At 39.3% G+C, this 27624-nt stretch overlaps 1 protein-coding gene across 2 annotated transcripts in view; it reads left to right on the plus strand.

Moving 5' to 3' along the window:
- The window catches only part of rabgap1l (RAB GTPase activating protein 1-like), a 132896-nt gene that overhangs the window by 61192 nt on the left and 44080 nt on the right, over positions 1 to 27624 (plus strand). For both annotated transcript variants that reach the window (XM_038715470.1, XM_038715471.1), the window contains 2 exons: positions 20777 to 20890; positions 26625 to 26699. In XM_038715470.1, the coding sequence (XP_038571398.1) occupies positions 20777 to 20890; positions 26625 to 26699 (189 nt within the window). The remainder of the gene's footprint in view (positions 1 to 20776; positions 20891 to 26624; positions 26700 to 27624) is intronic.

Below are 27624 nucleotides of genomic sequence, written 5' to 3' on the forward strand. Positions count from 1 at the left end.
AACATACTTAATATTTTTTAAAGTTTATTACAGCTTTTTAAGTAATGACGGGGTGATACATTTTTGTTTCAGTCTCTCTCGGACTGTGATTGATCCTTTTCTCTTCTGTTCCATGGTCATCATTGTCAGACAACTGAGCTTGCCACAGCTGGCACTTTGAACTGCAGGCTTTCTTTCTCCTGTTTGAAAAGGATTTTATTGTGACAGAATAGAGCTCATTAAAATATTGGCATTGGGACTGCTTCAGTCCACTTTCCTGACTGCTGTACTAAAAGAACATCTAAAGATATTTTTTTCTCTTTTCTATTCATCCTTTCTAATTTGATGTTGCATAATTTGCACCAATATTCTTAATCTAGATATTCATACATAGAGGACAAAGACAAGCACCTTGATGGACAGTGGAGGACAAACCTGTTTTTTACTGTTAACCTCCCTGCAGACCTCAGGTACTGAAGCTCTGCCAGCAGATGTATAGCCAGCTTCTCTAATTCTCTCTCAAGGCATTTTTAGCTGAATTAAATAACATGAGACAGTCAAATTACCCCCATGGCTCCTTAGCATATTTCCTACTTCCCCTCTTTTGCTTTCCCTTTCTCTGTCTATCCTGAGGCAGTGTTTCCCATAGAAGCACACCAGGCCTTGCTGTGTTAGGCAGTTATTTAGTAGTGATGGTCCAGCAGCTCGCCTCAGGCCGTTGTTGATATGGCTAGTTCTTCCTCTGTGGCATTTAGCCTTGCTACTGTTGCCAGGGCAGGAGGAGGGAAGTGATTGAATGTAAATAAATAAATAAATAAAACGTAGCTGTGTCTGGTCTGCTGAGCAGTGTGACCAGTGTGTCATTTGAGACGCTCTCAGTCAGTTAGTCAGTCAATGGCTAAATTCAGCAGTCAGTAAACCAGCTGTGATAATATGGGGTGAATGCTTCTGATGTAATATGCATTAGCATGAGATATGCACGTTATTCCTTTGTAAAGAAGCAGTTAACTGTGAGCTGTTAAAAAATTTTTCAATATTTAAGGTGATATTATAGTTATTAATGATTTTTTGGGGGATCAATTACACAAATGCAGTGTTTCTTACACTGTGTACATATAATGTTAGGATAAAAATATAATTAATCTTTGGTTACAAAGAAAATAAACTGAAATTCAGTCACTAGCATTATTTCCACAGATTGTTAAATACTTGATCTTTGGTTAGCTGGACTCTTCCTGTCAATCAGTGTATGTAATGATGGATGACACTGTCAGCTATGCAGTACCACATCCCTGTTACACTTGAATGTCTCCCATTATCTCTAGTTCTTCCCAACTGAACGTCTTAAGAGGCACTGTGTCGCTATGGAAACATTGAGCTGAGTCTGAAGAAGCAACAAGGTTTTAGAGAGTTTATTTGAAGTTTATAAATAGGGCGCAATTAAACTGGATGTTAACAGTGGCTCCAAAATAGCAACCTTGTCGTTATTCATTCATGTGTGCTTTTGTTTTGAAGACGCAGGAGAAGGAAAATGCAAGCAGAAAAGGCATTCTAAAACCATATATGTTGATGTCGCAAGTAATAAGTGGACTGAAATGCACAAAGACCAATTCATAGATTCAGCAATTCACATAACTTCATACACATCCATACACAAGTCTCTGTCTTCTGTTATGGACCTATCTACTGAGTGTCTGACCCTCCACTCCCTCCACCTCTGTCATCCTTGGGGTTTTCTGTCCCCACATAACAGAGGCTCAACTCATATTCTCCAGTAAAAACCACAACACACAGAAAATGTCACATATCTGGGGGGATGCACTTTATCCACTGACCTCTCTCAGTGATGCTGTGTGTGTGTGTGAGAGGTAGCAGGGCATCTCATCCTACTCCAGCACCAAATTGTTCCCTACCAAATGCAGACTGAAACCGTACAGCATGTTTTTCTTTTTTGTACAGTTCAGCATGAGTATTTAAAACAAACTTTTAAAGGCTACATCATTGTACTAATTTATATTCTAGAAATAGTGTCTGGTACACCACATTACATTTTGCAGTTAATAAACTACAACACTACATAGAAATAGAACACAAGAAAGAGCTCCTTGAGCTCTATGGAACTTCAATTAGGGCTGCAACTTATGACTGATCATCATTATTGATATCTGTTCAATCATTTTCTTTATTAATTGATTTGTTTATATAAAATGCCTAGAAACATTTCTAGAACCCACCTTTTTTTTTATCTGAGCAACTGTGTAAAACTCTCTCTTTGAATATAACAGAGAAAAGCAGCCCCACGTTTCAGGAGCTGGAAACATATGTGAAAAATAACATTGGAAATGGTGATCAGTTGTCAGTAATGTTGATAAATTTTTTGGTGAGCAACTTCTTAGTTTAGCACTAATTAATTAATTTAACAACAAAAATAAAAACCAAAACTAATAATCATAATCCGAACAGCGCTGGTACCCTTCAGTTCTCTGGTGTGTAAAATGTTTTCTTCAACATGCTCGCTTGTCACCAATTTCACTGCAAGCAAAATGAGAAATTTCGCTTTTTTACTTTCTGCCCGAACACTGTGTCTGCACTCACAACTCGGCTTATTGAAATGCAGAACCAGCCGGACTATTAAAATGCCACGGCAGCGATACAGAGACAGATGAATTTGCAATCTGCCAGACGAGCCAGCTGTTGCCCCCCCCCCCACCCTCAACCCTCCAGGGAAGCCTCTAGAAACTTCCTCGCCAGCAACCAAGGACAAAGGCCTCAGGGGGGAGCTGGTTTTAATTACTGGGCTGCCATTCTCTGAATATCACAACTGTAGATTATCTTGCTGTGTCTCACTAAAAGGAAGAGAAATGAGTAGTGGTTGGGAGAGCCAGGTGTGTCAGCAGAGAGGGGTGTTGTCATTATTACGTTGGCCAGTCTGACTGTGGTACGACATAAGGCTAAAATGTTAAGTTATACAGTTTTTATTTTTTGCCTCACATACTTTCAAAATTTGCACATTTTGAAAGACTTTGTGTTTTAATCTCCAGGCTTGTAATGCTATGGTATTACCTAAATTCCCAAAGTGCAAAGTTTAATCTTATGTTTTTAATAGATGTCATCAGACAAAACCGGGGGCACTGTTCAAATGAAATTTACATTTTTATTAGCAGACCAATTGTTTTGATGCTCTAGTTTATACAAGACATAGATCATACCTTCTCCAGCTTCAGGGGTGTCTCAGTGGAAATTAATGGCAGTCCTTTGAATTGCCTAGAACACATTTGTTTACCTCTACAAGGAAAGGTTTGCTAAGCACACCTTTTTATCTTCGTCTTCATAGCCACACAATTCCACTGATCAACAAAGGGAAACCTCACAGACAAGTACAGTCTTTACTGCAGCTGTACTGTAGTACATGGTGCCTTGTTCAGAGTCTCTCTGATGAAGGGAAGAGTTTGATTCATGCTTCCTGAGTGGCTCTTTGCTGGTACTGTCTATCTATCGTACTACCTGAGGAAGATCTTTACTATACTATAATAAATAGATTAAACATAAGCTAGCCAATGTACAAATAGTGGAAAAATAAAAGGCGAGCTGCAGTTTGGACTAATTGTAAGCAATGAGACAGGTATATAGGGAGTTTCAGTTATTGAGGCAGGATTATAAGAAAAGCTTAGATGAGTTTCTACAGATTTGTGGCTGAAATAGAAGACTTAACCAGGGCTATATTTCTTAAATGATGAAAACATAACTGGAGAACATTCTTTACATATGGGTTCATAACACAAGTCCTAGGGACTGTACCACGAAGCAAATTCAGCATACCCAGGATTTCTTTCCGTTATCTGGCTTCACTAACCCTAACAATCGCAATCAGGATACATGGTCACACAAAGCTGGTTATCAACTGGGTAAATCTACTCAGGGTTTCCCGATCCAGAGTACGTTCACATAAAAGAGGGGGTGTTAGCAGCAGATGACGATTCGTAAATGGACTAGGGAGCACATAAAAAATACAAAACACATTTCAAAGCGGTAAGTAGGCTTACTGCTCCAGAGCAGGTTAGCCTTTCAGCCTAAGTTACCATGGCGATCTACCCAGTTAAGATGTGAACCACCATTGTGGTACTGGAAACCTAGGGTTGACCCCATAGTTACTTGGATAAGCTCAAATCCTGCTTCGTGGTACAGGCCGCTGGTCAAAAACTACCCCAAGATTTTTGGCCGTGGGCTTAGCACAAGTTACTATTTCACCTAGGTTTGCTATGATTTTAGTTCTATTAGCTGGGGGTCCAAGTACAATGATGATAGATTTTGTAAGATTTAATTATAGGAAGTTGTATGACATCCAGTAATTTATTTTAGCAAGGCATTTGTGAACGGTTTCAATGTTAGGCTGGTCACCGGATCTGATTGGAAAAAAGAGCTGTATGTCATTGGCGTAACAGTGGAATTGTATTTGCAGGAGCATATAGATGGAGAATAGAATGGGTCCTTGCATTGAACCCTGAGGGACACCATAGAGCATGTCTGTAGGGAAACTGAGCCAGCCATAGTCACAGGAAACATCTGTTAGATAAGCAGGACCTAAACCAGATTAGCATCTTCAGTGATTCATGCCCACCTTTCTAGTCTGCTGATGAGCAAGTTGTAATCATCTGTGTTTAATGCAGCACTGAAGTACAAAAGAACTAGAATGACGCACTCACCAGCATCTTCAGTCAACAGAAAGTCATTACAGACTCTGAGAAGAGCAGTCTGTATGCTATGGAGCGATCGAAAGTCAGTCTGGGATATTTTGAATAAGTTATTGTCTAACAGATATGTCATTGATCGTTTCAAAATGCTTTTTGTAAGACTTTAGATAAAAATAACAATTTTAGAAACAGATCTGTAATTATTCAAGATGTTTTCTGTTGGGGCGATTTACATAAGGTTTTTGTGATCCAAATGCAGCCTGTTTGTCACTTTCAAAGCTGTCCTTCGTTTGAAAAAGCGGCCATCTAGCCAAAAGAGGCTAGCTAATATTCTGACTGTCAGTCTGCTACCACTCCCGTCTTGCTCTCCCCTTGTGTCATCCTGTCTGCTTTTTTAAGCCATTTTTCCATCCCCTCATGTTTGTACTTTACATTCTCTACTATCAAGTATGTTTCATTCTTTCTTCCTTGGCCCCTGTTTATGCTTACCATGTATTGCACCATGTGGCTTATCACTCAGAGGTTGTAGTACTCTCTGTAAATCTTCTATTTAAATGTGTTGGGTGTCTATTAATAACAAACAACACTTCACATTGAAGCAGACATTTTCCCCATGTAGACTCTTGCCTGGAGGAGCTGCAGTGACCAGCCCTGCAACAGACGTGCTCTAACACACCATCCTTCTGGTTCATCACAGCCTCTGTTCTCTGACATGGCCCATAATGCACCACTCCCCACTCATACTGATGCCAGGCTCAGATGGCACAGCACTTGGTTTTGTTTTCTCATTCACATCAGAGGGAATGGTGTTGAAGCATGCTGAATTTATCCAATGGATCCACCACTCTGCCAGGGTGAGAAGGGGGAGAAAAGGAGCCTTCTGACCGAGAATAGAATCAATAATTTGGTTTGACATTATAGATGAGTAACACATAAACAGTACTGTAATGATTCCTCTCATCAGCTTTAGGAGTATGTTACTGTAAAACCTGCTGTGAAACCTGCCTTAGGGAGCTGTTAACACACCTTAAGAGAATTTGATTACTCTTTGGTTTAATTGAGAGTTTTCGACATGGTGCTTATTACTGTTAAAAGGCTTTTCTTACAATACTGAGATTCAGGGAAGAAACATTGAATAATTGCATTTGAATGGGGATGCAAATCTACAAATATAGAATGTTTGCACAAAACATTCTCTCAGTAGCTGTAGCTGTCCAAAAACCTGTGCTGGTTTAACACTACTGTGACCCCCCTCATGTTTCCTCCTTTAGCTCTCACTATCCACACACCAGCAGGGTGGTGCAGCCACACGTTGTTGAGAATATTCTAGATGAAGAAATTCAGCTGGTTTGCTAATTGTTTGTTGTTGTCCAGATACTGGACTAAATATAGTATTCATATTGCTGCAATTCCATGTAGTGCAATCCTTTCACCTAAGCTTGCATTTACATCCTTAGAATACAACAAGTGTATTATTCTGCTGTCACATACTGTATGTTGGGACAATTTCAATGTTTCAAAGAATACAGTAGGGCTAGACAATATGGATAAAAATCTTTATCACGCCATATGTAATTTTATATCACAATTGTCCATATATATCTGTAATTGTTACTGTGTGAACCTCCCTTTTTGACTACAAAGCAATCTGAACATAGTACAATTGAGTTGTTAATGGATAAAATAACTAAATAGAAAAATGTCTATTTTTTGCCAATCCAGCAAATAAATACCTTACATATCATGGTTCTTCATCACATTAATTGAGAAAAAAAGAAAATCCAAGTTTGCCATATAGCACTGTATTGATTTGCCACATTGCTCACAATGGTCAAATACACCCAATTAATTAATTGATCGTTTTCAATCGAAATTGCAATTTGAAATAACACGAGTAGCTAATCTTGACGACGGCAATTAAATATGTAGGTTAATCATACAGCACATCTGACCCGTCATGCAGTTATAAAATTAATTCCTTTGTCATACTTGTGTGACAGACTTGCTCGCCAATCACAAGCACCATGCACATGGACCTTCCCACCGATCATAGTGGGGACAGGACATGTAGATTTTTACAACAATAAACCAAACTAGAGGAAAATGTGTTTGATAATGGCGTCAGCCGAACCGACAGAGACGGTGGCTGCTCCATGGTTTTGTTTGATCCTCTGCCTGGCATCAACTCACTCCGGATGTGTTTCAGCAGCGGAGCATTTCAACTGCCTCACGTTGTTGATGTGTTGTTAATTTCTCATTTTGTGTGCTTCTACTACTGAGAACAGCTCTCTGTTAGCCGGTTTTGTTCTGCTCTTATATAGCCCACAAGTCGCATGTCAGAATAAGCCTATAATATTGCCTGCCTGATTTTGCTGACTTTTGTCAGATTTGTTGATTTGTTCAGTAGTCCTTACAGAAAAAAACAATTAAACAAGAAATTCCCCAAGCACAGCAACAACATTCAGGTGCTGGTAGATAGCAGGATAAGTCTATGAAAAATCAAAAAACAAACTAACGCACACTGGTCTCACTTTACTACCTTTATTGTGAGCAACACGTTTCGCTCATTGCTTCTTCAGGCTCACATAGTGAAATTACAAAAACACTTACAGGTGTGGATTGTGCTGGTCACATGACCTGCACAGGGTCTACTTAGCACACCTGTGCAACAGCGTGCGTTAGTTTGTTTTTTGATTTTTCATAGACTTATCCTGCTATCTACCAGCACCTGAATGTTGTTGCTGTGCTTGGGGAATTTCTTGTTTAATTGTTTTTTTCTGTCTGTTTTTACTTTGTTTATTGTTAATATACTATCGGGAGTCTACACAGGGTGTTATATTTTAAAAATCGTGCACAGTTTTGATGGTGTCTCATGTTGTAATGCTCTATGACATGTTTTATCTATTATACAATGAATATTGAATTTAAATTGAATCATAGTCGCAATATCTGGCAGAAAAATCGCAATTACATTTTTTTTCCCTGAATCATTCATCCCTACTCCCAAAGTATAAATATTATGGTCAAAACCTCACGGTATATATTGTTGCTACAGTTGTTACGTAAAACATTTAGGTTTTGTGACTAGCTGTGATGCCTCTGTAATTATCCTGTGTAGCAGACCTACATTTATTAGTTATGCATTTTAATAAATTTATAAGAATTGATACCCAATTATGAATTTTTAAGATTCATAAAATCATTTTATTTAATTTTATTTCATTCCTCGTTTCAGGGCACCACCGGAGTTGTTATAATCCTAGAGTCTCCAGACCTCTAGGTAGTTTTGAATAATTATACAATTATTACTAGTGATCGGTTAGTTAATAATCGCTCAATTATCTTAAATCAGTCAGTCAGTCTCATATCTAAAGGGTCAATTCTCTTGGCAGGAACTAGAAATAGGCAACACACACAGCTCTTGATTATTTTACAGTGAATTTATTCTCTAACTAAGGTGATAAAAAGATGGTTGGATACAGGGAACATAAACATTTGCTAAACAATGAGCCTGGAGGTTCGGTTGTGGGAAGCATTTGACTCATACGGCATAGAAGAGATAATGAAAGTAAACTAACGCTATAATTTTAGGAGTTAAATGGACATCTGATCACAGAACGTGTGTTAAGTCTTACTGCTTGTCGACAGCCTGCTTTTGGCCTGTTGCACGGGTCCCACGCTAGCTGCCGATCCTGGCTTTTTGCTAGGGATTCTCCGGGGTTTTCCGTATCTGATTGAAAACGCCTCCTCCGTCTGGCAGTTCGGCTGTTTTCAGGTTTCCTTCGTTGTAGCTGTCGAGACCACGTGGCTTGGTCTGACCTCGGTGAAGTTGGCTCGACGAAAAAGGCTTAAAATGGAACTTGGTCGTTCCTGAATTAGTCCAGTGTAACTTAACGGACTGATAACTTTAACAAACAAAGAAATAAAGAAAATAAAACAAACTGGAGGCAGATCGATGTCGCGGCACTTCAGGTGTGTAGCTTCAGGCGAACAAAGGCCTCTCTCGCTGCCGAGTCTGGGCGTTGCCTGGCGAGGCACGCCAAACGCGTGCCGAAGCGTCCAGCGAGCAGAACACAGCGAAGAGAAGAGCGAAGCGAGGTCGCGTGTCGCTCTTTTGTTGCCTGGTGCGTGGTTCCCCAGGGGGCGTCTCAGGTTTCCCAAGGGACTGCCTTTCTAAACTTAATGTCTAAAGAAAAGAAATCTATTTGCACGTATTATAATCAAGTATTTTCCACAATCGAATCTCAATGGTTGAACGGTTGTACTGTTCTTAGGCATTTGGTAACAGGAAACAATTGTCACATTATTGGTCAGGGTATTTATACTTTTAACGGCATTTTCGACGAGGCATGTAATACTTATTTCGTCCACTTGGGGGAGCTCAGGTTACATGAGGAAAGCTTGGATTAAATCAAAGACCGTCTCTCCTTAGGAACTAGGAATTTGTTGATTCATCCTTAAATTCAAGCTGGCGATTAAGAGTATCGTAAAACATTCCTTTGTCATCATTTCTAAAGAAATTTTGTAGGAAAGTATTATGAACAAGCATTGATTACATTAGATGAAGGAGTGTCTTGCTGAAAATAAAAACACTGCACAAGTAACTTTCTTTTCAGCACTAATATCAACAACGGATAGCAACAACAGTTAACATAACTACTCAAATAGAGGCAAACGTAATCAGGTAACTAAAGATTTAATTAAACTTAATTAAATGCTTTGAGTCTTTGGAGACTGCAGTCCTTTTACATTGAAAGTTCAGTGTCTGGACCATGTCACACTTGGGTGAGACAGGGGTTTTCCTTTTTGATGTGGTAAAAAAAGAATAAGGTCAGTTGCCACGGAAATGTGTGTGGGGGGGCCAGTTTTGATAGGCTGTTTAGGGAAATGCCAATGGCTGGTTCGTGTCCCTTTGTCAGTTTAACAGTCAGGCCCCGCGTTATTAGCTTCGGAATCAAAAAGGTGCCAGTTTTATGGTCGGGATAGCACTTAGAGAAAGCAACTTTGACCCCTACCCTTCTTCTCTGGGGAGGAGAAAGGAATTTAGGGTAGCTCCAAATTTATTCCATGTAAAATGCACAAATCCACACCGTTGTTCACTACACCTGTATGTATAGTTTGACTTCGAAGCAAGCAATCTGTCTTCATGGTTTCCTCTAGCGGTTTAATGTTATCAGCATCCTCTCTGACTGGCTGGTGTGTTACTTCTGGACTTGTGACTAGTGGTGCTCTGAGTGTTCTGCTGTCTGAACCTGGCCTATTTCGCTCCAGCCTCATCGGTTTAGCAAAGCATGGCTACCTATCTTTTGAGGGGCTCGCCAGCCAGCACCCGTGGGCCCCCTCCACACCAGAGAGTTGCAGAACACTGTCAGAAATTAAGGGTAACTTGAGAGCTCCCTGCTTTCTCCAGAATGGTATATTAAGGAGAAAGATGGAACTGCCTCGAAGATTCTGCATTTTCACACTTTTAGCATTTAACTACCACTTTAGTCCAGAGAGATTGAGAATGTGAGAGCATGTAGGTGGTTCATTATTATGGTCAAGGACATTTTGACAGGTTTCAGATCTGTTGATGAACAGAGTGAGTCATGCTTCTGTAGCAAAATGTCGACATATTCACCGTGCTGTGAAGCAAACTAAGTGTTGGCATATTTTTTCTGACCTTACTCCCCTTTATGCTTAACATGACTCGTGTTTAAAAATGACCCTAACCTTAATTAATGCAGAAAACCCCACAAAATAGACGTATCTGTCCTTAGTGTCGGATGTCTCAATCATTGGGCCACTGACATAGAATAGGCGGGTTTTTTCCCCCCAGATCCGAATTTTTTGTTTGACCGTTCACATTATTGCTTAAATGTGGCCCATATCAGACTCCAGTGTGAATTGTCTGCGGCCTGAAAGTGACCCGCACGCGCAGTACAATAACACAAGATCAAATGCAGCAGCATGCTGTCATACAGAAGTAAACAAGGAGACACAGATTTAGCTCCGGTTAGCTCATACTTCCTAACCCTGCCAATTTTCACGGGAGACTCATGTTTTTCATTGTCCTCTCACGGGTCACATTTCTGTTGAATTATGACAGGTGTTAACAAATTTCTGTCCTTTTCATTACGGTTTCTGACGCTGTACACCGCAACTGCTCCACAACTCACTACCTCTCTCTCTCCCCCCCCACTGTGTCCGCACAGACAAGTAGCCTAGCATGCACATAACTCAGAAGAGAGCTCGCGGTCCGGTGGATTTCAGGTGGAAGAAAGCGAACTTGTGAGCAGATGAAAGTAAGGTAGAGGAAGAAGAGAGCCACATTTTTAATTATGGCTTTTGTGAACCTGAGTGTCCAGACTCGGGTCACATTTAAAAAGATCCGATCTGTATTGGATTTGGACCACATATGAAAGTCTGAACTGGAAAAGATCAGATTCCATGTGAGTTGGGTTGTTCACACGGTTATAAAAAGATCAGACCTGAGTCACATATGAGCAAAAAAAATTGGATTTGGGTCACTTTGGCCTGCAGTCTCAAGTTTCAATAAGGTAACCCTTAAATTTTGTGCTCTTTAAATCATCTGCACAGCTGCTGGAAGCCACTAAAACCTACCAGATCTCACATAGTTGTAGTGTGTTGTAGGGCTGGGCGATACGGACCAAAAAGTCTTATCCCGGTACTTTTAGGCTGAATACCTTTTCCCTGAACTGGCCGCGGTAGCCCCTTGTTTTACATTATAATTTTTAAATCTAAAATAAAAACCGTAGTAGCTAGAGCATTCTCTTTTTTTTGCAGCAGCAGAAAGCTAAGGTCATTCGAGTCATCGCGTTGTACGCTTGTGGTGATGTCATTACGTTTTGTTATGTGTGGTGAAAAATCACGTGACAACGATATAGTTTAGTTCATGTTTAACATAGAAGGCCTAGGTCTAACATACTTTAGGAGTAGTAGCAGTTGACAGGAACTGCCATGATGACTACATCAAGTGAACATACAGCACTTTCACAAAATAAACACTTTTGCACTCTGCTCATAAAAATGTCAAATTAAAAAAGGTACACCGTTCAAATGACTTGTGGAGTGTTAAGAACTATTTTGTTCATCTTTCTACATTTAGAAATATTTTGTGTTTATTTTGTAGAATTTTATGAGAAAACATCCCCAATTTGTATTTTTTTTAATTTATCACACAATTTCAATACTTTTATCCAGTATTAAAGGTTTATTGACTTACATAACCTTTTAGCTGAGGTTTTACAGATTGTATGGATATGCAGTATTTGAAGATACTCTAAGAAATGACATCACAATAGGCAGAAATACCAGAGTATGCATTTGTATTGCAGAGTTCAAAGGGTTAATATACTCTTTGGCAGTGTCGACCGGCACTTTGTCTCCCTCCATGTTGTGGAGAGTTTGTGAGCTGGGGGGCTGCGTGCAGACACAGAGGGAGGGGCGGGGCTGTGAGGGAGAGAGAGGAGCAAACTCTGGCAGGACTTTAAGGAAACATAATAATTAACTCAACATCAAACTATATCAGTATAAATGGTATTGTCTAATTTTATATCACTTTTTAACATGTGTACCTATTCAAGTGGCCACTGAAAGTGTTTTATTATTTTTAAGTAAATGGTTTGTTTTGTTCTCTGATATTATCCCTTCAATGTTTATTTATGCACCACTTATATCAAGTATATTGAGGTTGTTACTGCACTTGAAGTATGTTTCAGTGCCTTAGAAGGTGCAAATGTCTGCTCTCTTTCTTTCCTGATACTGTACCACAGTACTGTCGTAGGAGATCCAGTGTAGCTACAGCACGATATCCTTTCACTGGAAAAACTTGACCTGTCTACCTGATACTGTGGACACTCACAGCAGGACAGCATGGCTAGACCTTATCAAGGTCACTAGTCACCAATGTCAAGTAGCCCAAGGATGAGTGACCAGTGGCCCTTAAGGTCACTGGTTTCATCTTTCCTTGCTATAGAGACAGGCGGAAGCTAACAGAGCCTAATAGCCACCAAGGTAAACAATCAGTGGACAGAGGACTTAACCTGTCAGCTGCAGGAACACACTTGACGTGGAACAACTCCGGTGTCAACTCAGCTGTACCAGCCTCTGAATGAATTGTTTTTATCATAAAATGACATGTGTTTGTTCGTATTGGCTTCAAGCTTAATATAAATTAAGGCACAGTTCCCAAGGCAGTGATTAACATTTAAAATATCCCCCATCAAATATCTGCCCTTTCGCTGCTTACCTTACTATTAATCTTATCATTATTGTGTGTACATATGTTTGTCAGTTGTTTTAAATACTTCTGCTCTTCCATTTATGTTCCTTCCTCAATCATTCAACTATTTAAAGTGTCTGAAAATTGCCCTTCAGAATTTCCCAGGCTTCCCAGTTGTCAAATTGCATATTTTGTACCACCAACCCAAAGGTATTCCATTTACAATGTTATAAACCGATAAAAGCACCTCCTCCCATTTAAAAAAAACTCATAAATGACTTAACGATGACTCAGTTGTTAAAATTATTGACTATTCATTTCAAGTCAGTTGACCAATGATGTAATTGTTTCAACACTATTTTGAACTCCATTTGTAGAAAATTACAATCATAAACTTTTATTTCAGAGATCGAATGTCAAGCCAATTGTTGCACCTTCAACGACACATTGAAATTGGAGAAAAAGGACTGATCTAAAAAAAAACAAACACTGCAGAGTAAACCACTCAAAACAGGGTGTAAAAATATTTTAAGTTTCAAATTTCTTCAAGCCATGCATTATACATTACTACAATCAAATGTACTCTTTAAGTGATTATATTTTGCATTTATATAATACAGTGATTTATAAAAACCTTGTTTGACCATATGAATACAGGAGTGTTTCTCCTGTATGGTTACCATGTGTCACCAGGCAGTTATTTTGCAGACGAACACCTCTTGAGTCTCTGAACCTGTGGCAGCTTTCACCAGTCGGGCCCGTACGGTTAAATGAAATGCTGTTGGATGTGGAGGTGGAGTGCAGGTTTGGACACATCAGCAGTTTTATTTTTAGCTGCATGTGTTAAGTAGGTTACCTGTCGGTGAGGTCTGAGTAATGGACTGTCTGCCCAACAAGCCCTGAGGCTACAATTAAAGGAAGCCTCTCATTTCCCTTTTTGTATCTCTCCCCCCCCCCCCCGCTCTTTGCTTCTTCCATTCCTTCTCTCCTTATTTCCATCTCCTTCTCTGTCTTCTTTTTCCGCCTTCAGTCAGTCAGTTTAAAAAATTAATCTAATGGGTAAACCCAATACTGAGGAATATACACACCGACACACACATGTACGTAGGATTCAGACTGATGGACAGTGTTGATGTAATCCCTGCCTGTGCCGATGCTTTTTTAATCTCTCCATATTTATTATGTCGTTATGTGTGAGCATCCCAGCTTGTTTGTGTACAGGTGAAAGGGGGATGTGTATGTATGTGGGACAACATACAACATTTGTATATTTTTTAATAATGTAAAAAAAATATATTTTTGTTTGTGTGTAAGTAAAAGTTATGTGTCTATAAATGTACTTCTGTTGCTTTAACATTTGTGCTTTCATATATTCATGAATGTTCATTTGTGGCTTGCCTTCTCACTCCTGTGGAGAAGCTTACTGAAATTTGAATGTACTTATTTTGCTAATCAGGAAGGATCCAACAATGCTTCTGTTACCGGTTGTGTAAATTATCACACCTCAAACTGCCAACCACTTTTTTTCAACAACTGAAAGATTAACGTGAAAACTAAGAGGATTACCTTCAGTCAAGAATAGCCTCATCTTCTCTTCAGATATGATGCTGTCTCTCTTACCATGGTCTTATCGCAGCCCCCGATCCTCTCTCCTTCTCTTACCTCTGTCTGTAAATGGAACAAATACATCGCTTACAGCCTTCTGGATGCCCCTGACTGTTTGTTCCATTGATTCAACTGTGGGAGCGGTGGAAAGATATTCAGGCTGAAGTTCCTTTGAATGATGGCGATAGTGGTGACGATGCTGAGCTCAGTGCTTCTAGATGTGCCACACTCAATGACAAACGTCCAGTTCTCTCGCCAGCTTCAGAGGATGATCACCTGATAGTGCCTTATGGCCTTGCCCTCTCTGTCCAAGCCATGGCATGTGTAAGTGCAAGTGTAAACATCTTGAAATCCCCCATTAAACCTATAGAGCCAATTAGCAAAATAATTGGTATAACCTTAGTAATAGGAGCACAGACAGGGGTACTGAGAACGGAGTTACTCTGCTGCCTCTTATGCCTCATGCAGACTACACTACTTTCAGCTTCGGCCGATGGCTGTGCTGTTCACACTACACAACTTGCTGTCTTGTGACGGAAGACTTGAAGTCATTGTGGCGTTCACACTACGTGACTGACCAGTGACAAGGGGTCACACACTACGCGAGCTGACAAGGACTCAGTCACCCAGTGCTGGTCTCCAAACCACGTTTTGTCAAGAAAACACGTAAAATGTGAAACCGGAAATGACGCGAACCTACACTCGACAGCTGTTGTTTGTTATTATAAATATACCAATTATAAAGACAAAGAATATGGGTGAAAGAATGGATTAGCACACGCAGGTAGCAGGGATAGCCTGAGCTACGATGATAGCTGGAGGTGAGTAAAAAGTGTTTTGCAGTGAAAAAATAGCTGCCTGCTCTGATGAGCTGGATGTGGATGTCAAATCGGCCGACTCTTCCTGATATTTGGCATGCTAGATATCTGGCAGACGTCGGCGATGTGTCAGAAATGTGTTGTGGAGCCGTTATGATGCGTCGTTGTGTAGTTCACACATAACGACTGCCGATCGACTGCTGATTTACCCCCGATCACAGCCTGAAGGTCGCTGAGCTCGCCAAGGGGCAAATCGGGCAAAAAATCATGTAGTCTGAACTAGGCTTTAAGTGTATGGTTTTCTGATGTAACGTTAGGGTTAAACAGTTGGTACTGGCAGGAATCGGTAAGTCTGTCCTGATTTGCCAAACTAGTACATGCAAATTTTCAGTGCAGGAATGAGACCTATAGGGCCGATCGGAGGGCTCTACCTGTGCTCATAGAACTAGGGTTATAGGGTATAGAATAAGGTTTATTCTGTTTGTTTTGTGTTTCTGCTAACCATGTACAGCATGGATGTTGAACTGGGGCACTGTGACAGAGAACCGATGCTGCAGTTCCTCCTGAACACCTCAGCCTCCCTGCAGATATCAAAGAGCTGCCAGCTTCAGCATTCACATGTGCGCGCACATATCAACCCATCCACCTAAATAAGCAGCGTATAACTCTTGTTCCAGCATGCAGTTCGCAAGAAAGGGTATGCACCAATCAGAACCAGTCAATTTGAGGATCAGTCCACCATAAAACAAAATGAACCTGGGTGACAGTGATGGGAAACACAAACAGGAGATGTTGCTTTGTTATTCACTGAACAAACTTACATTGTCATTTTGAGTTGCGCTCTACTGAACTTAATACAAGTTGGATGCTGTAGTGCAGGTCACTAATTGGCGAATCGCGGTCCGGATCCCGACCTACAGCCTAGTTTATTATTGAGAATTACTACCTTGTGACAGAGCATTTCTATTTTAACTCGTGCAGCTTTTATAGCATTTACTGTACTGGTTTAGCGGCACAGGAAACTCACAGACCAATTGCATGTGTTCCAGTCGTCAAATGTGATGCTGCTCAGCCTATCAAATCTGTGCATTCCGATAAGCAATTCGAGTCGATTCCGCGAGTGAGATACACATGGAGAGAGGAGACAAAAAAGAAAAGAGATTTCCCATGACTTTTAATCAAGGATGTACAGATTCTTATATGTACATTCTTCCCACGGGCAGTTCAAAACCAGAATATCTCATATAGCTCCAATCCTGGCCAGAGCTCACACGTTTCTCACTGAACAAGAGAAAGTAGGAAAGTGGTATATAAGAGGGAATGAAAAAGAAGAGGAGGCATTAAAGCTGTTCATTTGTTAAGATGTGATGAGTGTTTATTATAAAATTGGTTGAGACTACACTTCAGTCACTTTTTATTTAATTTTTTCTGAAATTTAGCACTTTATTTTAGTTTACTTAAATTTTGAATTTATTATTAGAGTAGTTATTATTTATTATCCCTCTAGTTTGATGTGAAAACTGATATAATATAAATATTGTTGAAATGTTATTTGATTTGACAGTCAGTTTTTGTTGACTAAAAACATATGTTGATACAACTATACGTTACGGCACTGAATGCTAATGCAAGTTGGTGGTTATGACGTTCCGGACGTTTGCTTCTGGAAATTTTCTATAACTGTAATTACAAGAATAAAAATATATTAGCAAATTTAAAAATAAGCAAGTACAAGCCATTTACTGTTTACTTGCGACAAAGTCTTAATAATTGTGAAAACTGGTACATTGCACTACACCTAGTAAACTCTACAACCTCTGTGCACACTACATCTCTGTGTGTACAGTATATGCTTTTTTCTCTCATCTTACCAGGACTCCTGAATACATTTTGGTGTTACAGATAAAACCTGTGTTCTTTTAATTTCATAGCTGGAAGAGAACATTGGTGCATGGACAATGTAAGACACTATCAGAGAAAAGGTCTTGTAAGCCAGCACACTGAGACCATAGGGCTCAAATGTCTTTGCCTGTTTATTTTCTGCAATGAAAATGAGAGAAGATGAGGCAAATATTTAGGAGGACACATGGAGGTGAAAGGCAAGTAGGGAAGAAAAGGAGGTAGAAAAGAGAATAGTAGATGAAAGCGATTGGAGATGTATATAACAGGGAAGGAAATTGAGAAAGCTGTAGAAGAGATGGTACAGTAGGTGATGAAGCATAAAAAGGGGAGAATATCGAAATACAAAAAGGGAGGAGATAAGTGAGAAGAGGAATAAAGGAAATGAAAGTAAATATTTCAAGGAGAGATGGAAATATGCAAGGGGAAATTGAAGAGAAGAGGAAGAAAGGGTTCAAGACAAGAGGGAAAGAGATTATGTAGAGCAGAGGACGTCCTCTCATTTTTTGTGGTGTTTTTTGAGTAATGAGGCTGTTAATTAGTAGAGGCATGCATGGTTTATTAAATCAAAGTGTTTACAACATTCACTGTCAAACAGATTCTTGCTGGTCTTCGCTGATGTTGCCATGGTAATTGCAGTGTCAAAAATATGTTTGTGATTGATGGGCTATCTTGAATGAAATGAAAGTAATGCATTAATCTTTAGTCTAAAAGTAATGTTTTTACTAATTACTTAAACAGTTCTTTGTGTGGTTGTCTTTGTGAAAATTAAAACAAAATATGTGTGGAATGTGGGGACTGTGGTGTTTCAATGTAAGTAGTGCTGCAACTGCAACAGTTATTTTCTTGATGAATCATTTGCCCTATAGGTTCAGTGTAGCATGTATTTAGGAGCATCTATTGACAGAAATGAAAAATAATACCCATAAATATGTTTTCAATGGTGTATAAAGACCCTACATAATGAACACTTATGTTTTTATTACTTTAGAATGAGCAATTTCTATCTACATACACCACAGGTCCTCTTACATGGACGTCGGCATGTTGCGCCCCCATGTTTCTACAGTAGCCTGAACGTCCAAACAGCTCTACAGAGCGCGTTTTGTCACGACTTTGCAGAAGCAAGCAGAAGAACAGTAGTAGTTGACTAGTTGAGAAAAGATGAGAGATTTGGACAAACGGAGGCCCACACATATTATTTAGCACAAGAGGTTGTCATCCACTGTTGCTTCTCCTGCTTATATGCTCTGAAAATGCTCATCCAACACATCTTTGTGGTATAGTCCATGTTGATTCCACATTCCGCCTTAAGAGCACATGAACACACTGAAGTCGGAAGAACGACTTCACAACCCAGGAAATGGGATCATCCGAGGAGCATGCGAATGCACCATGAGCCACTGGTTTTAATTCGCAACCCTCAGCACTAGATGCCACTAAAACTTACACAAATTGCTTGTTTTGTCCAACTGCAGTTGAAAACCCAAAGATATTCAGTTTACAATCACATAAGACAAAGAAAGACAGCAATTGTCTGCTTGCAAAACTAATTGATTCAGTTTGACCAATTGATTTAACTGACCAATCGTTTTGGCCTAAATGACAATCAAAAAAACTTCTGTCTTACAGAACATAGGAAACAACATATCCAAACACATCTTATGTTTCATCTTTTAAATTTAAATATAATTTGATAAGTTTGAAGTGTAATTTATCAATCTTTTGTGTTCTGTTTTAGAAAATTTCTTTTGCTGTCAGGTTAAGATAACTATGAACACATGAGAGAAAAGAAGTCTTACACAGGGCTACCTTCATTCCTGAAGAGCTGCATCTTTTTTTGTGTCCCACAGAAGGAACACAATATAACAACTGTTAGTTCCATTTCCAACACATAATACACAGAACGACACACCACCTCCACACTACAAATCTCATTAAAGCATTACACGCAGTTGTGCCAGCAGCTTCTTTCAAATCCTTTGGGGCATGTGTGTGTACGTGTGTGTGTGGTGGATACATGTAAAGCACACACTTAAACCATATATATTTGCACTCAAAATAAGCATATTGTAGAACAACAGGCAACATGTTAAACAAGATTTATATATTTTAGCTAACTGTTGACTGTAATATCAGAGTACAGTACAGTAGTGATAATTGAAGGTCATAGTCTGTCATAAGCTTTTGGTTGTAACTAGCTTGCTTCAACAAAAATAAGAAAAAATGATAGTCAAACAAACACAAGTGACATAAATGGCCATGTATCATACCAAGTCACAAATATTGTATGCTGCACATTTTGATGGCCTAGAGGTCAAAGTACCGCACTGTCCCTGGTTCACATTTTTGGAACCCTGTCTACTGTTTAATGAAGGAATAAAACCAAAAAATAAAACAAAATCAACATCCATTCTGTACAGCACAGAAATGTAGAAAACTTAGTTTACAATGGCATAATACAAAGAAAAGCAGCTAATATTGACATTTGAGATGCTAGAACCAGATAATTTTTGCGTATTGTTATACAAATAGCAAATAGCTAAAATTAACACTTGATTACTTAACAGATTGTTGCAGCTCTAAAAAACAATCCAAAAGTAAAGAATGAAGAAGGTGCACAAGTCAAATTAATTAAATTATTAAATCACTCAGTGATCATTGCTGTACTTTCAGCCTTTAGAGTGGGAGAATGTCCCTGCACAAGTACGCTGTATGGGTGCAATAACTTGGCCGAGACTTTTCAACATATGTGTATGTGATTCTGTAATGTTTTCCACCAACATGCAGCAGATTACCTTGGCCTCTCTGTGCGACACTCCTCACTTCTTTTCTATCTACTGTCAGAAAACAATGAGAGGAAAGAAGCAAGAAAGATGAAATTTCTAACTCACACTCTCCCATTTTCTCTCTGATACACACAAACACACATCAAGGCCAGTCAGGCGCAGGGTTGGTTTATCTGCAGCTTACAGTGAGTTGTTGGAGAATGCTGTGCTGCCAGTCTTCTCTCCCATAGTGTTCGCACTGTGCGTGTGATGGTGTGCGTATGACTGACTTTGTGTACGTGTGTGAGAAAAGAAAGTGAGGGGGAAATAGCTGAGTGCCTGTGTATGTACAGTATGTGTGTGAGAGAGACACGCATAGGAAAAGAAGCAGGCTTGTTTGGTATGTGTGTGTGTACACTGCAGTGGCTGTGGATTAGACAGCACAGACTAAGAGACTGAGGCCTGGGGAGTACTGTTGCAAGAGGACAAACACTACTACAAACAAACACAGTGACATAGCAGTGTATTGCTACTTTGTATCATAGCTGTGTTCTGAGTTGAGCACAATACATTGCTGCCTTTCTACTGTGTATAAACATTTACAAAATTATTTCTTGTTGTTCTTGTCATCTCATGAAGCCATTTAGAAACAAGTGCTTAACTCTGAATAAGCTATATCTAAACATGCAGTACCTCACCCAGGAGGAGGGATATCAAACAAGATCAAAACTCAACACATTGTCAATTGTGGCTTTGGTCATGTCTAAAGCATGTAATCCATGTGTGTTACAGGACTCAGCTCAGGAAGGTGTCATTACTCGGGACATCCACCGCACCTTCCCTGCACACGACTACTTCAAGGACTCTGATGGAGATGGACAGGATTCACTGTACAAGATTTGCAAGGTGAGCCCAAGGCTGTGGAGGAGCATCCATGTAGCAACAGAGTTGGCTGTCAGTAACACCCGGACATTTTGAATTTGATCAAGTCAGCACTGGATTACACAAAACTGTTTGTCACCTCACTTTCTTTATGGCGGCATGGAACAGAAGGCAAATCTCAATGCGCACTGTTTCATGCTGTGTTCCAACGTTTTTGAAAACTTACTGTGAGATGAGAAACTAATTCTGAAATGTGTGCAAAACCTTGTAAATTTTGTGCCTTGCAGCCACCCAATTGGGGTTTTTTTTTTGCTCTCTGTGATCTGGCAAGGCTCAGTAGGAATTTGCTTGGCATTTCAAGTTGGCTCTAAAATATATAATTGACAGTGCCCGCCTTTACTGAGACATGAACCCTTCCTACTCAAAACACACCGGACATACGCACCACTCAGTGGACAGTCATTGATCTTTTCTTCCAATTTTCTAAGTGGAAAAACATAGTGGCTGTTATGTAGGTGGCAGATTTCTCTCAAATTACCCACCAGAAACAGTTTCTGAAAAAACAGTTTGGGTCAGGAAATAGACCGTTCAGTTGCTCAATGCTTTATACCTTTATTGTACCTCTCTAAGGCCTAGTTCCAATGGTTTAGGTTTGAACACTTTTTAGAGGTAGAAATCAAGTCGCCATTTTAAAGATTCTCAATAAATCACTGATTAGTCCTGCTTTGCACTGTCAGGCTGATGCTGAGTAGATGTCCTTGAGGCTAAAATTTTGTAGCAAATCAGAGTTTCTAAAATGTCTGCAGAGTTTGCAGGGCTACTGAAAGACTGTAAACTGCATCCAAAGTGATTTCCAAATTCAGCCAGTTGTCCACTGAAATAAAGCATTTTATGTTCTATCACTTGTTGTTATTTATGGGCTGTCAGTAGTGGTGGCAGCCAAATATATCTGAGAAAACAAGGCTAAGGGCACAATATCAGCATAGTCACAGATCAAAATATAGCACATCAAAATATTTGAGATTTAAGCCTATGAGTGAGGTAGGGCAGTGTGTCCACTAATATATTACTAATAATATATAAGTCCTGAAATCCAGTTTGAAAAGGGATGCACTTTTGGTTTAACTATATATGAATACTGTGTATATATATATATATATATATTATATGTAAATAAATGTTGAACTGTGCATGCCAAGCTCTCTTCTAACAAGATAGTTAGAAGACACTTAACTAACCCTATGTTGATTACAAAAGAAACACCGTGTGTACGCTGCGAGACTGGTATCATAGAAAAAACATGCAGCAGCTCCTCTTGTCCTTTAAAATGACTGAGGAATGTGCTATAAGGTGAGGGTTTCCAGTGGACTCACATCCTGAGGTAATTATCTGTGTAGACACACGGTACATTTTATTCAGACAAAGGTAAAGTCTTAATCTCTGTCACTGTCCTCCTCAGTCAGTTGTCTTTGCATTGCCCTACAACATAGCAAACTGCTCTGTCACAAACAGAAAATACTGAATGTGAAATCAGCATGTATAATTTTTAAGTAACTAAATAGTCAAAAAGAGATATTATATGATATGAACAGTTTACTAAGATTGCAATGTCCATAAATGCTTCGGAGTTCTCCAAAAGTGTATCTTCAGAATAGATTCCTTAATTTTCTCCAACAGCAAAATAGCTCACTGATAATTACCCTGGGCAAAGGTCACAGTAAACTACACATTAATCAAACACCTTAGCCAGCTACAGACACACAAACATTTAACCACAGAAATGGGTAATACAGAGAGCATTAAATTACTGAAATGCAACTTAAATAGTCTTGATTATGAAACCCAACCCCCAGCAACATAATACGGAAACAATTTCTTGAACCTAAGGAATTTGTCAAATATATAAATATTGCAAAAATAAACATTGATTGATTATACTCAACCTCAAGAACTTTTTTTTATCCATAAGCAGAAATATGGTGGCCATCTTCACCAATTTGTCAAGACACGTGCAGCATTTAGGAATATTTGAAAAACACAACCAAATACAGAAATGCTGCATGTAGCACAGATGACATCAACAGCGGTTTCCAGGGGACACTAAAAAGTGATGCACATGGCTGGGACACACTTGTTGTTATCATAGTTTATGAGTCATGAAGTTATTGAAGTCTGCTATCTGTAAGTGATGCTGGAAAATACTGGAAAATAGTACTAAAATGTAAGGTATTGTTTTGGTGGGACAAGTGTGTCCCAGCCGCGTCCTGTGTGTGTGTTAATCACTGTTTAGTGTCCCCTTTTTTTGTTGTAGGTGCTACATGCAGTGTTTCAGTATTTGGTTGTGTTTTCTATTTTTGCAGCGTGGTTATCACAGAAGTGTTTTGTTTATTCATTAAAATCAAAGGTAGTTTAAGAATGATGAAGTAGAACTTTTGCTCCTTTGTATTTTCCTGGCGCTGCAGAAGTTGAGTATGGCCGGTCAGCGCTCTGGGAGAACCTGTCAGGAAGTGTTAGCATCCAGTCTGAACCCAACTAGGTCAGTGGCGAGCCAGCCTTCATTTGTATGCAAATCCATGTAGATTTGCTGCTGATAAGGTTGGTTGGATCTTGAGGCATGAGTGGGTTACAGGCACAGAGGATCCAGTACAAAGTTTATATTCATCTTCATATCCTACTCAGTAATAAGCCTGGAGTCTTTTTATTTTCTAACCTTTATTTTCCAGGGAAGGTCACCTGAGCTCTGTGCTCTTTTTCAGTGATAATCTGCTACATTCTTTTAATGTTCCACTCAGTCACAATTCCAGCTAACCTGAACAACCTAAGACATCTACTGGTGGTCACTCAGAAGGCCTGGCCGAGCGGTCGGGGGTTAACTGCCTCACTCAATGGCACACTGACAGTGGGTTTTCAGGGAGGGGAGAGCATTATTCTCCCAGCTGGTGTGGGGATTCAAAACATGTTACTCTCTGATAAATGGATAAAGAGAATATTCTCTGTATTTCCATGGAAACGGATCTTAAACAAGGCAGGGAATAAAGCAAACACGATAACGCCTCATCAACCAGGGTAATGTTGCATGTCCCCGCGATCACTGAGTGTTTCCATGCACACATTATTCAGGATACTAGTTCATATCCTGGTGACCACCATCCTGATCAAATTTGTGTATAATTGTAAACACAATGCCAGCAGGGTTTGTTAGAATGACAATTTGCCATCCTGAATCCCCATTCTCATCCTAAAGCGGAATGACCTTTGAACTATAAGAGCAAAAAACTGTTTCTAGGGTACACTGAGCAAGTAATGTATCACAAAAACATTAATGTTGCAGTGGAAACAGAACTCAGAGTCTGCAAATTCTTAATATGCCCAGGTGTATAAACGTCAACCATGAATGGCAATGTTTCCTCTTCTCTTCCAGCTGGGGACCTTTGCTGCATGTCATTCCCTATTTCTCTCTGCCCTCATTTCATGTTATCTCTTTACTGTTGTCAGTCTGATAAATGCATACATTGCCTTATAAATAACTTAAAGATTATGAACTTCTAAATTTCTATGTTATGTAAATCAAATCAAAAAAGTAATATATGAGATTACCAAACAATAATAACGATGTGCAGAAGCACGCACACTTTTTGCACTACAACTAAATGTCTAAATTACCTCTTACTGTACATTTTTGTTTCTACATGATAATGTGGTCTCAGCCTTCCTTTACCACTGGCACAAGATCCCTCCCAGCTCGGCTTCATATCTTTTTAAATAAATCTGGTGTTCAGATATGCATTATTTTGCTCAAGAACACATTTACAGCACTGATGATTATTGATAGTCCCATTAACTGTTGCAGTCAATCAATTTCTGACCTGTATATTTGTGTCAAGGTATCCTGATGGAATAAACCAAAGGAGTTATTTTAATACTATGTATTTGTATTGTACTTTGTAATAATAATACCTGATCAATGAATACGAATGAGGAACCCACACAGATGTTCCAGCTTTTACCCTTTCCTTGATTGTGTAATATCTCTTATTTTGTGCATATCATAGGTTTACAAAGTTAAAAAGCCCAAAGGCCACCACAAAGGGAGTTACAGGTCCATTGTAGTCAAGCCTTTACTCACTTGCTTTCCGTAACCTATCTGCATCACTATGTAACACGTATCATAATGCTCTACTAATGGCTAGCTTGGCACAACCTCAAAAACACTAGTTGAGAAACGCACTGAGTTGCAGCAGTTAAACCATGTACACCTATTCTGGTACAACCCCTAAATAAAATTAAAGTATAAACCTGAAAATGAGCATAGTATGTCCACTTCAACACATTTGTACTGTCAAAAAGGTTTCCTATAAAGGTATAAACATTTAGAAGAATAAAAAACTGCTTATATTGGTTATGAGAAACTAGGCATATAGATTGCAATAATCCACCCCTCTGAGCCTATTCTCTGCTCAGGCTAACAAATTTAGATTTCACCCACCAGGACCTCCCCCATCCATCTGTCAGCATGAACTTCTCCCAGCCGAGTTGGGGACATGTGAAAGCCACACTCCATCAAGCATGTCAGCTTGTAGATTACACTCCAGACAGCTCCACAAGACTTCTCCATTACCTCCACATCAAACCCCAAATTAGCTGAACAGATCAGCAGTGGAGCTCTGGATGTCCACACAAATTTTTCAAGCATGGAAAGGGGGGAGAGAATCTTTTAACCCAGTGTATGGAGGTTTGACTGCTGTCGAAGTTAATGTGTCCGTCAAAGAGTGAACATATTCCCAAAATATTTGGGAGGAATATACTGAACCATCACCAGATTAATCATTTCAAGAGGTTCTGTATAAGGGCTGGTGCTGCTGACCTCTTTAACATCTTGATGAGGTGGTTTATATTCAAATGGTTTGGGGCTGCCCTGTTTTGTGCCCCACTTACCTCTGATCTCTCTCTTTTAGGCAAGCATTGGAAATTAAAATGATTTGCCTATTCACTGTTAATGTATGCTTTTTCCAGTCTGTATGCTTTGCAAGGATATAGGCAGATAATAGTTAAAGCTTTGTGATTATTTCTCCTTCATTAAAAAACAACAACCTGTGGGTCGAATGGTTTTAGACACCTTTGCTTCTCCCTGGATCCTTGTTTACACTGTGAAAAGGTCTGTTTGCTCATTAGCATGATTGGTGGGGGTGTGTGTTAACTATCATGCATTTTGGGACCACGTCTCTCCTAATGGTCATCTGAAGGTTACTCTTCTTGGTTGGTCTTCCATACTTTAATGACCAAACCAGCCAGTTTTCTTATGTTGGACAAGTCCACTTTTTACTACTGCAGTGGTGAGGCGTTTTGTGTTGTGACTTGAGTTTCTTTGCCTTACTATATAATATGTATAAATTTAATCAGCTCCCATCAGCTTTACATGGCTTTATAGCATGTTTCATTGTTTAGCTGTCCAGCAAATTTACTGTTTTTGTTCAATGCTGTCATAGTGTCGTTTTCTGCCGCAGCAAGCACCAAGCTGGTGAACGCAGTGGAGCATTTAGCAGGTTTAGCATTTAGGTTTTAAGAAACAATTATAAATATTATATCATAATATTTATACAATAATAAGACCATGTTATTGTTAAAGGGAAGTGAAAATAGGGAGACAATTGGATTAATTTATACATTGTAAACAACCTTGGTTAATGTCAGTGACCTCTGGTGTCTTGCTGATAGAGTAACTGAATATGTCCTCTCTCTTTTTCTTTCTCTCTCACAGGCCTACTCTGTCTATGATGAGGAAATTGGTTATTGCCAGGGTCAGTCATTTCTCGCTGCTGTTCTCCTGCTGCACGTGAGTTAACGTCATCATCCATCCATTCATCCACTGAGCCTGCCTTCTCATGGTCAAGACAATGCATCAGACAGATAAATGCATAGATACAATACATACACACGTGTATACAAACCTGCGTTGCACAAAACAATGTAACACTTACAGTGTATAATTTAAACACACACACAACTATGGCTGAGTTGAGTCAATAGTATAAACACTTTTGCTTTTATTTTGTCTACCTTCTGTACATATATTAGAGATGAAACAGCAGGTTAAAAAAAAATCACCACCACTATTAAATTCAACTTAAATATTTTTCTGTGTGTGTGTGTGTGTATGTGTGTATATATATACACACATACATATATATATTGCATAATGTTAATGTTTTTATATACTGTGTTAATGTTTTTATATACTGTGTCACTTTTGTCATGTATTTACAGTATCTCACAAAAGTGAGTAAACCCCTCACATTTTTGTAAATATTTGATTATATCTTTTCATGTGACAACAATAAAGAAATTACACTTTGCTACAATGTAAAGTAGTGAGTGTACAGCTTGTAGTGTAAATTTGCTGTCGCCTCAAATTAACACATCACACAGGCATTAATGTCTAAACCGCTGCCAACAAAAATGAGTACACCCCTAAGGGAAAATGTCCAAATTGCCCAATTAGCCATAGTTTTCACGTGACGTCACATTCCAATGAAAACGCTCGTTTGGAGGGCATAAAAGACGTTATTTTCCACTGCCCGCCAAACAGGAAGCAAGTGATACACTGTTACTTCGAGTTTGTTACTTTTGCGTTGCCAAAATGTTTGATGGTTGTGCTTTTGGATGCACTAATTGACAAGGAGGCAAGCCTGAGCTGTGTTAGGTGAGGGATTCCCCTCAAGGTAAACAAACATTACCACAGTTGAGCACTGGCAGGGACC

Source organism: Micropterus salmoides, unplaced genomic scaffold (genome assembly GCF_014851395.1).
Source record: "Micropterus salmoides isolate LMB-PRFRI ecotype aquatic unplaced genomic scaffold, ASM1485139v1 Ms_hic_scaffold_13, whole genome shotgun sequence".
NCBI lineage: Eukaryota > Metazoa > Chordata > Actinopteri > Centrarchiformes > Centrarchidae > Micropterus > Micropterus salmoides.